At 35.1% G+C, this 16,363-nt stretch overlaps 1 protein-coding gene across 1 annotated transcript in view; it reads right to left on the reverse strand.

Annotated features, from left to right (window-relative positions):
- The window catches only part of LRP6 (LDL receptor related protein 6), a 179,145-nt gene that overhangs the window by 40,024 nt on the left and 122,758 nt on the right, over positions 1-16,363 (reverse strand). Inside the window, exons 11-15 of the mRNA XM_079140029.1 lie at positions 14,144-14,328; positions 13,189-13,515; positions 5,367-5,569; positions 3,111-3,322; positions 1,574-1,764 (exon numbers count right to left, since the gene is read on the reverse strand). Coding sequence (XP_078996155.1) covers positions 1,574-1,764; positions 3,111-3,322; positions 5,367-5,569; positions 13,189-13,515; positions 14,144-14,328 — 1,118 coding nt within the window. The remainder of the gene's footprint in view (positions 1-1,573; positions 1,765-3,110; positions 3,323-5,366; positions 5,570-13,188; positions 13,516-14,143; positions 14,329-16,363) is intronic.

Below are 16,363 nucleotides of genomic sequence, written 5' to 3' on the forward strand. Positions count from 1 at the left end.
TCTCAAGGCATATGTGTCTACATATTTCAAAGTGAACATACAGGGCTGGGTTGTAGCTCAGTAGCAGAGCACTTGCCTAGCATATGTGAGGCACTGGGTTCGAACCTTAGCACCACATAAAAATAAACAAAGCACCACATAAAAATAAGCATTCTGTCCATCTATAACTACCAAAAAAAAAAAAAAAAAAGGTGAACATACAAATGTGCTCTTATTTCTTAATGGTATATATACTTTGTGTGTGGCAGGAGGTTCATGCATATATACTGTATAGTTTTAAATTTTAAACAAAATTGGATCTTAATAAACATGGTTATGAAATTTGTTTTAAAAAGTCTCCATCCTTCTACATCAGTGCACACATATCTACCTCACTCTTTCAAAGGACTTTAATATCCTATACGCTAATGTAGTAGAATGTTTCTCCATGAAAAACAATTACAAATAGTATTCATGAATACCCCTTACACTTGGGTTTATATTTCTCTAAAAAGGGAAACTGCCACATTGAAGGGAATGCCAGTTTTAAATGCTGATAACTACTGGCAAATTACCCTCCATAAGGCTCTATCTAATCCCATTTTCACCAAACCATATGAGAATGTTATTTTCTATCATTCTGGCCAGTGTTAACTATCATCAACTTTAATGTTTTCATCACCCTGATAGACACAATGTATTATTTTAATTTAATTTCCCTGATCACTAGTAAGGCTGTACAGGATGTTTAGATATAAGAAATTAGGGTAGATGAGTAAAATATGATCACAGAGCACTATAGAGAAATGAGAAATTAAAGTATCTTAAGAACAAAGAATGATTTAATTTGGTTAAAATATGAGGAATGTAAAGTCAAGCTAAGTTTGTGAAAGGTAAATATCAATTTAGAGCAAATTAAGTGTACATTTAAACCTCTCTCCTGCAGGTTATTTGACTGTCCTAAAGATTTTTAGAGTAAAGTGGTGACAATAGTAACCACACTTCAGGCAGGGAGCAACGGTGCACACCTGTAATTTATGCTACTCAGGAAGCAGAAGCAGGAGAAAATCAAGTTCAAGGCCAGCCTGAGTAACTAAGTGAGACCCTGTCTCAAAATAAAATGAAAAGGGCTGGGGATGTAGCTCAGTGGTAGAGCACTTGCCTAGCATGCATGAGGCCCTTGGTTCAATTCCCAGTAACACCCAAAACAAAACAAAAAAACATGTTTCAGAAATTAAATTTGTATATATAAAATTATGTTCATGAAAGTTTATATATGTACACTTTTATAAGGAAAACCAAGCAGGGAGACCACCAATCAATCAGATGAGAATGTAAACCAGAGGAGAAGAACTAAGAAAAAAGATACATAAGAAATATTCTACTACCATATCAAGAAAACTGGCAAATAATTATATAACAGAGCAAGTACATGATGATGATTAAAGAAAAGGCTCTTACCCAAACAACTTGATGTATACTATACAAAATAAAACTGTAAATAAATCTGTACAGAAATACAATGCAAGAAAAATGCAAATGCTATTAAATCATCTTAAAAACTCAAAAATATGGAAATATACTTCCTGGGTACCTGAGAGATCACTGCTTTCAATTCGCCGGAGATCTGAATCAGCCCAAAAGAGCTTGCCCAACCTGCTATCAAGAGCTAAGGCAATTGGTTTACTTAAGCCACTGAAAAAGAGGACCTCCCGTTCCGTTCCATCCAAAGCAGCCCGTTCAATTTTAGGAGATCTTTCCTGAAGATTGGTGAAGTACATATACCTGAAGAGTAATTAGAAGAAAATAAGAAGTTATACTTCACCAGAAGAATAATTAGAAGAAATGAGAAGTTATCAAAGTAAGAAACCATGTAAAATAAGAATATGCTTAATGATTAAGACAAATAGAGGTAGGGGCTAGGGATGCAGCTCAGTGGTGGAATGCTTGCCTAGTATGCACAAAGCCCTTTGGCTTGATACCTATCACTATTAAAAAAAAAAAAAGATAAATGAAGGTAAAATAATATTTTAAATCTTACTTGTAAATGTCTTTAAATCTGTTTTATTTTTAAGCTGATAAAAACTGTACATATGCATGGAGTAACATATGATGTTTTAATACATGTATACATGCATTACCAGGTATAATTATCTTAAGCTTTATCATTCAAAATCCTTTTTTTTTCTAGTTTTTTGAGATATACAATACACTGTTATGTATAGTCACCCTACTGTGCAACAGTGTCAAAACTTTTTACTCCGATCTAACTATAGCTTCATACTCACTGATTTACCATTCCCCATTTGTCCCTCCCACCTAAAACTTTAATATTAAAAAAGGCCATGGTATGCTTCTACTTTCATAGAAGTAACAAAGAGCACATGAAAATTCAAAGGAATTAACTTCCATAGATTAACAGAAGAGTGTTAGACATAGGCATGCCAATGTTTTCAGAATAACACAATAAATTAGAAATCAGTGGCCAGAGGGAACTAGACACAAAATTTTAAGTTCCTTTTTTGTTAATAACTAAAAACAAGTTATATGAATCATTTCTTATATTTAACTTATAGGTTTCATCCCTTTTCTGTAATTTTTTATAAATAAGCTACTTTCCTTGCTGAATTCTTTATCTTTCTTTCATATGCAACTGAGTATTTAATATTTATTAAATGCAAAGCTCTGTATAAATAAAAAAAAATTCTTGTCATAAATAGTCTAAGGCATAGTAAGAAATATACAACTGAAAAATAGTTAAGTATAAGACAAACTGAAAAGGACTAAATATGAACAGAGAATAACAGATACAGAGCACTGAGTATCTAGGAGAGGGGAGAATCACATCTGGCTGGGAGTGGGAAGACCAAGGAAACTTTATAGAGGAAACAGCAGCTGCAAAGGTCCTGAAGGTATGAGTGAAATTTAGAACTAAACCAAGAAAGGAAATTCTAGGCAGTGAAATAAAAGAAAATAGAAGAAAGCTATAAGAAAATGCATGGGCAAGTGGATGAAGAATAATGAGCTGTTCACAGGAGCACAGAATACCTAAAGATAAATAAAGAGCTGAAAAGGAAAATCAAGAAGGGTCTTAGATGCAAAGATAGCTGAATACCACTTTAGTAACATACCCTTTCTCTGGGTTTACCACAATGGCTCGAGGTCTGTCTTGCTCGCCTTTCAGCACCACTCCAATCGATCTTCCATCTAATCTTGTCACATTAATGACATTGGTAGCCTCACAAGTCCAATAGATGTACCGGCTATAAATGTCAATGCTGAGGTCATAGGGTTGTATTTCTAGGTTCTGATTTGGAACTGAGCTCACAACCACAGTAAAGCCCTAAAGGAAAGAAAAAGGCACACACAGAAAGTTAAAGACTCCATACCAAATAGCCCTGAGGTATCCATTCACAATACTTCCGCCTATGTGGTCACACACCTGAGAAGGATGTCTCAAGTCTTTGGGAGCTTTTTTACCAACACGTTTGTTACAGATAATGTGCTTCTTTGTTAACATGCACCTCAAATATTCCATGGATTGTTATGGCCTGGGGTAGAAGAGGGAGCTGAGGATAGATTAGTTGCTCCAAGAACCCAATGATGCCTTGATTAGAGACAGAAGGGAGAAAGCAGCAGCAGCTTCCTGCAAACTGTACACAACTGTGGCTAGAACCACACCCCAGAAATTACAGAGACATGTTTCTCAATCAGGGATAATGTCTAACCCCTACAGACAATTGGCAATGTTTGGAGACATTTTTGGTTGTCAGGACTACAGGGATATTATTGGCATCTTAGTGGGTAGAGGCAAAGGATGCTGTTAAACATTCTACAACATGTAGGGTAGCCCCACAACAAAGATTTATCTGGCCCCAAATGTCAACAGTTTAGAATTAAGAGAAATTGCTCTAGAAATGATAACACGAGTCAGGACTACAAACCAACTCTATCAATCATCTCTAATCCTGAAATTCACTCCCCCACACAAATAAAGTAAATACGTGTGTGTATTTTTTTTTTATACAAAGTCAATCATGAGAAGATCTGTCCATCTGAATGTATTCAGATCTTGGTAAAGTCATTTACCGAGACTTTGAGGAAACATTTCTTAATGTGATTATTTATTTGCCATGTCCTTGGTTATATAATAACCACAGTTTCTATCTACTAGTTATCAGTCATTAGTTCCGACCTACCAGTATAAAGTGTATCTAGAATATACAACTATAACCCCACCCCTAAAGAATCTTTCCATAGCCCTAAATATATTACCTCCTTGCTCCTGTTTGAAAAGATGTAGCAAAAATTAATAATTGAATCCCCCTAAATTTTTGTACATTCAAAATTAAGTTTAACATCACTGCTATACGGAAGACAATAAAGAGTTATATTTATTGTAATCCCAATCTAACACTGCTTGGTCACAGAAAGAAAAAATGATAGTAATATATAAATCCATTACTAGTGTTGTAGGCATAAATAAGACTGACAATATTCTTATTCCTATCTCATAGACACTAAATAATATTTACCAAAAAATACTGGATCAACAGCACATCCTAGATGTTTTAAATTTTGTAAGATTATGTTATGTTTCCTGTCCTCTGAACCTTTTAAATAATAGGTAATCAATAATGTAACTCTTATTTATCAAGTCCCTACCACATAACAGGTAAGTGCTATGTGCTTTGCATTTTTTTCAGTTAAGAAAGTTTATAAGAATCCTAGGAAAAGATAGAGCTTAGATCAGAACTAAGGCCTATCTGACTTCAAAACTTCTAACATTCCACACAAATGGAATCATAAGGGAAAAGACTACATAAATGGATGTAACAGTGACAGTCAATACTGATATAAGAGCTTAAGCTATCCTAATATAATTTCTAACCCAATACCATTGTCAAGTAATTATTTACTCAGAGAAAGATCATCAGGAGGAGAGAGCTTCTAAGTTCAAAATCTCAGTCTCTCTCTCTCTCTCTGACACACACACACTTAAGCAGAATCAAGTGAAATAGTATAATTGGTTAGTCCAATTACCAATCAGAAGAAACGAATTTTGAACTGAGCCCTGGCTAAGTATAGTGGCACACTCCTTAATTCCAGCTACTAGGAGGCTCAGGCAGGAGACTCACAAGTTCAAGGCCAGCCTTATCAACTTAGCCAGACCATGTTTCAAAATAAAAAGGGCTAGAGATGTAGCTCAAGACCCTTGGGCCTAGCATATGTAAGGTCCTGAGTTCAATCTCCAGTATAAGAAAAAGAAAGATGGATAGACAGATGAAAGGGAGGGAGGGAAAATAAAAGAAAGGAAAAGAGAGGAGAAAAGAGAAAAGAAAGAAGAAGGGGAAGGGAAGAGAAGAAATTAATGAGCCCTGAATTACCTGGCTGCCATCTTCTTGAGCCTTTCGGATCATGTTTTGTCGTGAGTCGATCCAATAGAGCTGCTTGTCCAGAGGGTCATAGTCAATGGCCCGGACATTTCGAAGACTGTGGATGGGAAGGATGATGTCAGGACTCTGTTGTTCATCAATCACCATGCGATTGATAGCACTCTTTTGACTGAAGAGCAGGAAGGTGGTGGGGGCTTAAAGAAAGAAAAGAGCAAATTCAAAATATAGTTATTGAGTCTTGCATTACCCAAAGATTTGATCAGCCTATTGTATATTATCTCCTACATACAATACAGACAGACATAGCAGAACTGAGGACATGCTCTTCAAAACTCTCTTCAGAGTAACAATGATCAGCACTCTGGGTTATGAATTTAACCAGTGACATAATCACCTAGTCTACTTTTCTCCCTCTTTCATAGAGATACCACAGAAGACAATTTCAATGAAGCATCTGATAAAGGTATACTTAATTCTAGTCTATCAGGTGAATAACTCTACTTCTCCTCAACCTGTTCTTGTGTGTGGTGTGTGACCTAACACCTGGGCCTCCATAGATCAAAGAAGAAACTTCATAATAACTTTTAAATTCAGACTCTTCATTATCTAGTTATTTGATCACTAAGTCATTGACCCTCCCTGGGTCAAATATTATCCAACTGTAAAATAAAGATAATAGCCACCTTGTCCTTCTCATTGAGTTGATGTAAGAATTTTATAACTTAAATGAAAATACTTTAAAACCTGGAAGCCATGTTATAAAAGTACAAATAACTATTGTTTATTATTATCAATTATTAGTAGTAGCAGTAATAAACTTACAAGAATTAAACCCTCATGAATGCAGATATGGACTTTATTTTGCTCTGTCATGAATATGATGGTTGCAGGGATAAAAGGCAGATAAAAATTATCCCTCAATTAATAATAATAGACATTTTACATTCTTTATTTTTAATTCTCAAAAGAAACCATACATTTGTATTTTCACTAAAAAAAAAAATTCTCCTTTGATGCCAAGATGATGCCCTTAATTCATGAAGAGGGAAAATGCATAAAATATTTCCCTTTTCCAGGGACTAGGCTTTTGATTATTATGTAATCATTTTTATCATATGAAAACGTCTAGAAAAGAATGGCAGTGATAAACCTTCACTAAAATACAGTTGTTCCCCCTTATCAGTGGGAGATACGTTCCAAGACTCCCAGTGGATACCTCAAACAACAGACAGTACAGAATCCTATATATACCATTTTTCCTATATATACCTATGATGAATTAATGCATACATTTGGCACAATAAGAAATTAAAAATAGAATAATTTAATACACTGTAATAAAATTACCAGCATCACTTTCATGTTTGGGGGCCATTATTAAGTAAAGTAAGTGTTACTTGAATATAAGCTGTACTGTGACAAATGATGTGATTACAGAGATGGCTATGAATGACTAACAGCAGGTAGCATATATAGCATGGACATGTTGGACAAAGGGATTCACATTCTAGGCAGGATGAAGAGTGAGTTCAACATACTTTTTTTTTTTTTTGAGGAAATATTAAGATGAATTTTATTTTATTTATTTATTTATTTTTATTGTAAACAAATGGGACACATGCTGTTTCTCTGCTTGTACATGGCGCAAAGGCATACCATTTGTGTAATCATAAATTTACAGAGTAATGTTGTTTGATTCATTCTGTTATTTTTTCCCTTCCCTCAACATACTTCTTAGTACTACATGCAATTTAAAATTTATAAATTTTAGAATTTTCCATTTAATATTTCCAAATGGTGGGTGAAATATCTGAAACAATGGAAAGTGTCAGATAAGAGAGGACCACTCTGTGTGTGTGTGTGTGTGTGTGTAAATTCCATAATTATACTCTATTCTCTTGGTTTCCAGTCCTCACCTAAATCCAATAGAATTTTTTCCTCCTCAGAAATACAAACATAAAGAGCCAAGCCACACAGCACTTGTATGTGTTTTTGTTTAACTTGTAGGCAAAGACTTGTAGACAAGTGCAAAAAAAAAAAAAAAAAAAAAAAATCCTCTTTTGCAACCCAGAATTCATTGTTCCATATGACTTTTGATACATAAGCAGAAATATACCTAAGACAGCTTACAGTGATGGAATACTGGTAACTACAAAGGTTGGTTTTAAGACTAACAAGTTAACAAAAAGTACAGGTCATGAGAGAAATCTCAGTTACACTGATTCAACATTCCAATTTTAATATTATGATACAAGAAGATGACTTCTTTTTCTTACAAGCTTCTATCTTCAGAAAATGATACACGAAGCTGAAGATATATCGTACTGTGTTTGGATCATGTTTGTTTAACTGTAGTATTGGCATATCCCACATCTGTACTATTCCTGAGGGTAATAACAGGAATGAATATGATTTGAACTCATTGATGATTAGAGAAGTTGTCAGCAATTGAGAACCAGGCAGGTCCATCATTCCCAAATGTGATCCTAAAGTCAATTACTTGAAGAAATTACATCCCAAATATTTTATATGGAGAATTGTGAAATCATCATCAGTAGGTTCATAATTAAAGTAGAAACAGAAGCTTCTCCCCTCCAAAGAACTATGGGCTTATGGGACAACAAATTAAGCATCAGTTCTCCTAAAAAAGGATCCTTGAGATGAACAACAAAACAATCACCCTGGGAAATTCCTTAAATAAAAATTACTGACTTAAAGCAAACAAAGAGCCAAGTCAGAACTAAGGGCCTGTTTTAACCTATGTGCCATCCTTTATAGCTCCACTACTTGTAATTCTCTGGCTTACTTTACATTCACACTCAAATGTATATTGACTTAAACCCCAAAGGAATTCATTTGCATTCACAAAAAAATTGATATTCCGGAAGATAGCTCAGTCGGTAGAGAGCTTACCTTGCAAGCACAAGGCCCTGGGTTCAATCCCCAGTACCGCAAAAAAAAAAAAAAAAAAAAAAAGAAAAAACTTGATATTCACAACAATGAAATTGTTTAATTTCTCTTCTTTAGTTAAAAGTTCGGAAGTTTTAGAAAGGATGTCAATGATCTGCTAGAATCTTCTATTATTTGGAGCCCATCATGTATTTATTTAACTTTTAGCAATTGTAATAGGAGTCCAGGTCTTAAGAACATTTCACATAGAGTAGCTGCAAAATCTCTCATAATTTTTTGAAGACTTTTTTAATAACACTTTCTTAGTAAATTAAGACTCTAAATTGGTAAGTTTCCAACAGCATAAGCACTCTAGGTACTAAGACAATGAGACTTAGCAGAAAGACCCCATAATCTTAGTTCCCAAATTTTCCTGTCTGGGAAGCAATTTATCAAATATATAGTTGGTTTCTAGTATATTTTATTAGGTACTTTTTTTCCAAAACACGTCTTAACCTTAAATAAGATTCCACAATTGGGTGCAGATCTTGTTCTAGAAATGCAGATTAAGATAAAGCCAAAAGTAACTCCAAGTAAATGCTTGTTCCACCAAGTCTACTCAAAAGACATTAACAATTACAAATGGTTATCACTATTTCTAAAAGTAAACTAATGTTCTGACTTATTTTACCATGAGCTGGGGTTTGCAATGACACAGAATATGCCATTTTAAAAGACTAAATCCATTCTATCTAATTTATGTAAACTCTAAACACAAACCCCCCATCTCTTGGAAAACTGCTGCTTTAAAAATTATATCAGCAGGTTATCTAAGTCTTGCATTCCCACAACATAGATAGCAACATACAGAAGTAGAAGAATGGGATGCACTGAAGGCACCAATATTTACCTGTAACTTAAAGGAAAGTGCTGCTCTTAAATAAGAACAGAATAAACTACAAAGTGAAACCCACCACATATGTCTGTGCCCTTTGTGCATGCCAAGGGCACTGAGCAGGGACTGAAATTCAGCACACACTTCATTAGCCAAGTCATACACCAGTAGGATCAAGTCTGTCCAGAGCAAACATCTTTTTTCAATTTGCACAAAGGTGCCATTGAGGCCACTTCAGTACTAGAAAAGGGATTGCACAATATGGCTCCCCATTTCATCTCAGTCTTTTTATTCACTCTGCTCTAGCAACACTAGTCTTCGTAAGTGTTCTCGTATCATGTCAGACGTGTTCCTCCCAGAGTTTTTGCATTTGCTCTCGGTTTTTGCTTGATTGGTCTTCTCCCTGGTATCTCCATAGTTCACTTCCTCACTTGTTCTTGACATAAATGTCACTTTTCAGTAAGGACTCTGCTTATCACCCTATTTAAAAATCAACCTCTACCACCACTACCCTTTCTTGCTTGTAATATTTCTACAAAATATTTGTCACCATTTAACATTGATACAGTTTATTTAGCTCATTATTTGTCCGAGTGGTAAGTTCTGTAAGGGCAGGAATTTATGTCTATTTCATTCACTGTTGTGTTTTCCATGGGCTAAAATAATGCCTAGTACATATTAGGTATTAAATAAATATTCCATTGACTGAATAAATGAAGAAATATACATTGGATGACAAGGAAAGTCCTGCAGTCTTGATTTCTGAAGACAATAAAATTATTTCAGAGGAGGAAAGGAGAAAAAAACAAGAAAAAAATTATCAAGGGCCTTCAATATGTTTCACAAGTGCATCATACTGTTACTTAATTTCCAAAAGATTTCCATTTTGTAAGTGAGCAAACCAAGGCTAACAAAGTTAAATAATTTTTCCAAAGCCACAAAGCAGTTGAGAGAAAAAGTCATGTTTTTACAGAACCCATCCTGCCTCTTCATTCATTTGGAGTGCCTACCACATACTATGAACAGCAGCCTAGGCACCCAAGATACATTAGCTTAGAAAACAATAAAAAGTGCTGTTTTATGAAGTTTATATTCTAATAAGTAATAAGCAATAAACAAAGAAAGAAGTCATAGTATATAAATAGTGGAACACATAAATTATACAGCATATACAAAGGTGATAAATAGTTTGAGAAAAAGTATAGGTAAAAAGCATTAGCAATGCTAGATAGAGTGGAAAGATGATTTGTAATTTTAAATAGTGTAATCAGAATTCAATAGGTAGGTCACAAGTAAGCAAAGACTTGGAGGTGAAAGATATCCACGCAAATACTTTAAGGAAGAATATCCCAAGTAGAGGAAATGAGCAGTACAACAGTCCTGAGATGGAAGTAAGTAGCATATTTGAAACCATCAACAAGGCCAGTATGGCTGTTATGGAAAAAGCAAGGGAGAGAATAGAAAGAGGGAAACTGTGGGGTGAACAGGTTATGAAGTGAGGGACATAGATCGGGTTTGCAGAACTCACCAGCCCTTAAAATAGTTAGGTTTTTACTCAGTGTAAAATGGGAAGCACTGTAAGATTTGAGTACAGAAACAAACTGGTCTGATTTAGCTTTTAATACAGGTCAAAGAGCAAAAGACAAAATGTCAGAAATTTTTGAGGGCAAGAATTTTGTGTTAAACTTCTCTTATAATGTGCCCTGGAATCTAATATATTTCTACACAAATATTAAATTATAAAGAGTACACAGTTGTCCTCAGTGGCACACCCCTATAATCCCAGTGGCTTGAGAGGCTAAGGCAGGAGGATTGTGAGTTCAAAGTCAGCCTCAGCAATTTACCTAGTTTCTAAGTAACTCAGCAAGACCCCGTCTCTAAATAAATATTAAAAAGGGCTGGGGATGTGGCTCAATGGTTGAGTGCCCCTAGGTTCAATGCCCAGTACCCACCCCCACAAAAAAAAGAGTACACAATAAACCTTTTGAAGCACTGCTTACATATGTCAGAAAGGCAGTCAACAGACATTAGGGACATTTAGCAGTGATTTCTCATGGCCTTTACCCAACAACCAACAAGTCTGGGCATAAGCAACTACAAGACTAATACCCTCAAAAAATTTTTCATTTTCTCTTTTTCTTCATCAATTATTACCCCATTTTTCTCCTTCCATTCAAAGTCAGACTTCTTCAAAGAGATGTCTATATATACTTCTGCCTCTTCCTTTTTTTTCTATTAATGTTTTTAAACTACTCAAATCTGCATTTTACCATTAATTCCCTGAAATCATACTCTTCAGGGTTACTATTAATAACCTTACCCAAAACTCTAATGGATACTATTTTAGGTATCAACTTATTCACCCTCTCAGCATCAATCAACAATTCTTAAGAAACAACCTTAACTCTTTTCTTCAGTGCCTCAATTCTCCCCTGCTTTTCTTCTTACCTCTCTGGCTGCCACTTTTCAGGGTCCTCTATAAACTCACTCTTCTGAACCAGAATCCCATAGATTACCAAGTCCCTTTTCCCTCTCTCTCTCTACCAGAAACAGACACACTATGGCCCATAAACCAAATCTAGCATGCTGCCTATTTTTGGTAATAAAGTTTTACTGGAATTTAGTCAAGCCCACTTTAAAAATGTATTGTTCATGGCTGGTTTCATGCAATAGTGGAGAGATGGGCAGAAATGAGTAAGTACAGAGCCCACATACCCACAAAGTCTAAAATATTTACAATCTGGTCCTTTATGGAAAAAGTTTCCTGGGTCCTGCACTATACATTCTCTCTAGGTAATCTCATTCATTTTAAATACACCTGGCAATTCCAAAATTTATACCTTTGATCTCACCACCTTCTCACAGACCATCAAATGTGACTCCATAAGAACCCTACGTTCTATTCACTCTAGCTCCAAAATTCACCTTGAGTCCATCAACATCTCTCTTTACCACTGCCAATACCTCAGTCTAAGCCTACCTGCATAACCATGCTAGTCTTGACTTTCAGGCTACCCTTTCTTTTTCCCAGGAATCAGAGCATGTATTGTATCTTTATAATAACCCTATGAGGTATTTATTATTATTCTCATTTTTAAAATGAGAAAAATTAAGTTGCATAAAGTAAAACACTAATTTTGACAGATTCAAAAGTATAACCTCTTCATCATTAAACTATATGGCTGTATTCTCTTTCACAACTGAATCCTGTATCAGAATAGACTAAGTCTTTTCCTGTGTGATTTCTGATACATTTTCTCAGGCACAGAACAAAGTACTTAATTATATCAGTATCTTGTAACAAGTTTATTACTTTCTTTCATATTAGCACATCCCTGATGTCTCCCATGAATCTATTCTTTCTGATCTGGTCTTTACCTATTTCTTGATCAGATAAACCAGTACCAGATTTCCCCTAGCCAACAATGTTCTTTCATACACTAAGCTGTCAGCACTGCATGTATGTAATGTTTAATGTGACTACTTGCCAATATTTAAAAATGAAAAGACCCAAAACACTACATTCATGACTAGATGAGAACACCAGCTGGAATTAAGTAGCAACCATCCACTATGTTTAGAAAGCATGTGCTCTCTAGTTCCCCACCTACTGACTACTGCTTTATATTGGGTTAAATTTTCTCATGTGCACTTTCTTCCTGGACTCATATGCAAGTAAATTTTTTGTTTGTCCTATTCTATACACTTCAAAAAACAGGAGGTTATACTCTGGGATTCTGTTTGTTGTACTATTGGTTCTGTTCTTCCCTTCCTTAAAAATGAAATATGAATGATGTACAAACATGCATGCATGCCCCTCTGACATTATGTACATTTTACACGACACATTAATGCCCAAGGGTAAAAGACTTTTCCACAACATCAAGTTGCTATCATCAAACAAGTGACAAAAATTTGCATCACTCCTCCCTCTGGCCTTCCCCTTAACTACACAGATGACCAACTTGACATCCACAACTTTTTACCCTAGAAAAAGATCAATTTAAGCACTTTCAAAATACTGCTTACCACTACAGGTTCTATTATCAGCATTCAAGGAGTAGTGAGCAGGGCATCCACAAACAAAACCTCCAACCGGGACAGCTAAGCAGAGGTGGGAGCAGTGCCCATTGCTGGAAGCACACTCATTCCACCCTGCCTGCCGAGAGGAGTGAAAGACAAGGATGTCCATCACATAATCCAAATGGCCCTGAATGATGGTGCGGTTTTGGCCACTGGTTTTGTTGGCACGCTCAATGCTGCGTCGGCTCCAGTCCGTCCAGTAGATGTAATCTTGGTACTGAGTTAAGCCAAAAGGATGAGGCAAGTCATCTGCTATAACTTCACGGTTCAGTCCTATTTTTGGAAAGGCAGTAGACAGGGGAGACACAGAGGGATGAAATATGTGAAAATACAAGCATCTTGTTTGCAAAACAAAAACATGTAAAACGTACATTTGTAAACATTTTAAAATAGAACAATTCATTAGAAAGGAACTCTAAAACTAGACTGGTTCTCTGAAATCAATCTATTTGTAGTCTTAGCCCATGCCCCAAAATCATATTCCTACTATAAATCACTGTGTTTGTTTAAATTCCTATGAATGGTCTATTTTAATTGTTTTTTACTACATAAGGCTCTACAGTATAATGTTTCCTCTTTCCACAAGAAGATGGAAATACACACACACACACATACACACACACACACACAATTTTTAAACTGGTATAAAAAATTACTTCAGGAATAGAGGGAGTTACAAACATTACTACAAACCCAATAATAATGAAATTTTTGCATATGAAATAGATATAAATCCCAGTAGTCGAGCTACTATTGTTAGTAATGATACAACTCCAGAACAGAGAAAGAAGCTAGTCATCTATATGAAGTTATATTAATAATATCTAATCAATAATGAACAGCAGTCACTGATATTTGTGTAAAAAAACATACTACCCCCATAAAAAGTAGTAAAGCTTACCAAGCATATTTGAAGATTCTATTAAGTTGGTGTCCAGGTCTGTCCAATAAAGCCTCCTTTTAGCATAATCAATAGTTAGGCCATTTGCCCGCCCCACATTTGGAACTAATGTAGTACGTTCGCTTCCATCCATAGCAGCTCTGTCTATCTTAGGTTTTCCACCCCATTCAGTCCAATACATAAATCTGAATTCAAAACAATTGACAGTTAACATTTCACTTTTGATTTTCTGGGGAAACTGGTTATATTCATTCACACTAACTAAAGAAATTTAAAGAAATATATAGTACATCGAGAAAATGGGTAAAACAAAATTCTTTTAATTACTTTGTCACTTTCAACTAAATTTATTTTTTCACTTTCCCAAAAAGGAAGTGAGTCAGCTCTCCTTAGCCTTTCCAATGAATTTATTCCATCCAAACCTATGAATTGGAAACACACCAATGGTTTCTTTACTGCAGTTATAGTATTTATAAAACAAATATTCATGAAAAAGCAAAGGATTAAAGCTCAAGTCTAAGAATTTGGTTCACTTTTGACTAAATGTCTTTGTGTTTATGAATGCAAATAAGTTCAATTTTTAAAATGTTGAACTTACCTTATATAATCAGCTTGCCTCAAAAACAAGCTGCAGAATTACATCAAATGTAAAAATAAGCAGTAAGCCTTTGAAAGGCTCAAGTCAAATGAAAAGCCTGAACCTGCATTTGGTCATACCATCCAGGGGAACAATAATAAGAATAAGAACCATAAATCACCCTTGATGTGTCAAAAGAGGAATGAATACTACTATCACAATCCCTGGGGAAAAAAGGTTGCAGGGGTGTGGGGACCAAGGATTGAACTCAGAGGCACTCAATCACTGAACCACATCTCTGGCTCTATTTTGTATTTTATTTATAGACAGAGTCTCACTGAGTTGCTTAGGGCCTCACTAAGTTGCTGTGGCTGCCTTTGGATTCATGATACTCCTGCCTCAGCCTCCTGAGCTTCAGGGATTATAGGCATGTACCACTGTGCCTGGCTAAAATTTTTAAATAGTCTTTTGCTTTTTTTTTTTTTTTAAGTTGTTCACTTTAATCTTAGAACTACCCCTACAGTCTAGGTGTTTTATAGATGGAGAGACCAAAGGACTAAAAGAAACTGAATGTTTTGTCTCATGTTTCCAAGCCAGTTTCATGGCAGACCTAGAACTAGAACCTCACCCTTAACCAAATGCCCTTCCAACTAACCTAGGAAGATGCTAGTTTAAGACACTGAATACTGGCACTAGGAAAACATGCCAAATGTCAACTCTCAAGAAGTACCTGAGGAAAGACATTCACTCATCAGCCTATCAGCTGATGACTAACTTGGTAGAAACATATGAACATGCTTTCCTGAAAATTAAAGTAGTACTAGGCTTTTTTTAATTTGTACTTGTCAGTTGACAAGCATATGCACATCAAAAGAACCAAAGAAAAATAACTGTAAGAAATTTTACACTTGCCAACAGCAACCTATATTGGAATCCTTAGTTCCAACTACTAAGTTTATCTGACAACTAATGTTTAAAGCAAAGATCACCATAATCCCACAATGTGTCAGTGCAGAGAAGTTGTTTTTGATGTGGCTTTCTGATTAGATGGACACATCAGATGGTAGTCTTCCCTATCTATAAAAGACAAACTGCAAGACTCCCAGTAATGGATGCCTGAACTCAAGACGTAACAAATACTATGTATTTTTTTTCTTATACATATATATATAATGAAGTGTTATTTACAAATTTGGCCCAGTAAGAGATTAACAACCACTAATATAAAATGGGGAAAATACTGTAATAAAGTTATTTTAAATTTATGAATTATTTACTTCTGGAATTTTTCATTTAATTTTTTTTAATTTACTATAAAATTTTATTAGATTGTTAGTAGTAAATGTGAATTTAATAAAAATGATTATATATCAAGATTGAATTTAATATTTACAAATAGTAAGATACTGTTATTAATTAAAAGTTAATGTATGCATTATCAATGCAAATCTAAGAATTAGGGAAAAATAACTGTAAAAATATTGATAAAATTTACAATGATTTTAAGTTTTTATCCCATTTTTTAAAAAATTTTTTCCCTTGCCCCCCACCCCTCCCACCCCTCTTTTCCCTCTATACAGTCCTTCCTTCCTCCATTCTTGCCCCCCTCCCTAACCCTAACCCTATCCCTAACCCTGACCCTA

The sequence above is a fragment of the Sciurus vulgaris genome (assembly GCF_902686455.1).
Source record: "Sciurus vulgaris genome assembly, chromosome: 5".
Lineage (NCBI taxonomy): Eukaryota > Metazoa > Chordata > Mammalia > Rodentia > Sciuridae > Sciurus > Sciurus vulgaris.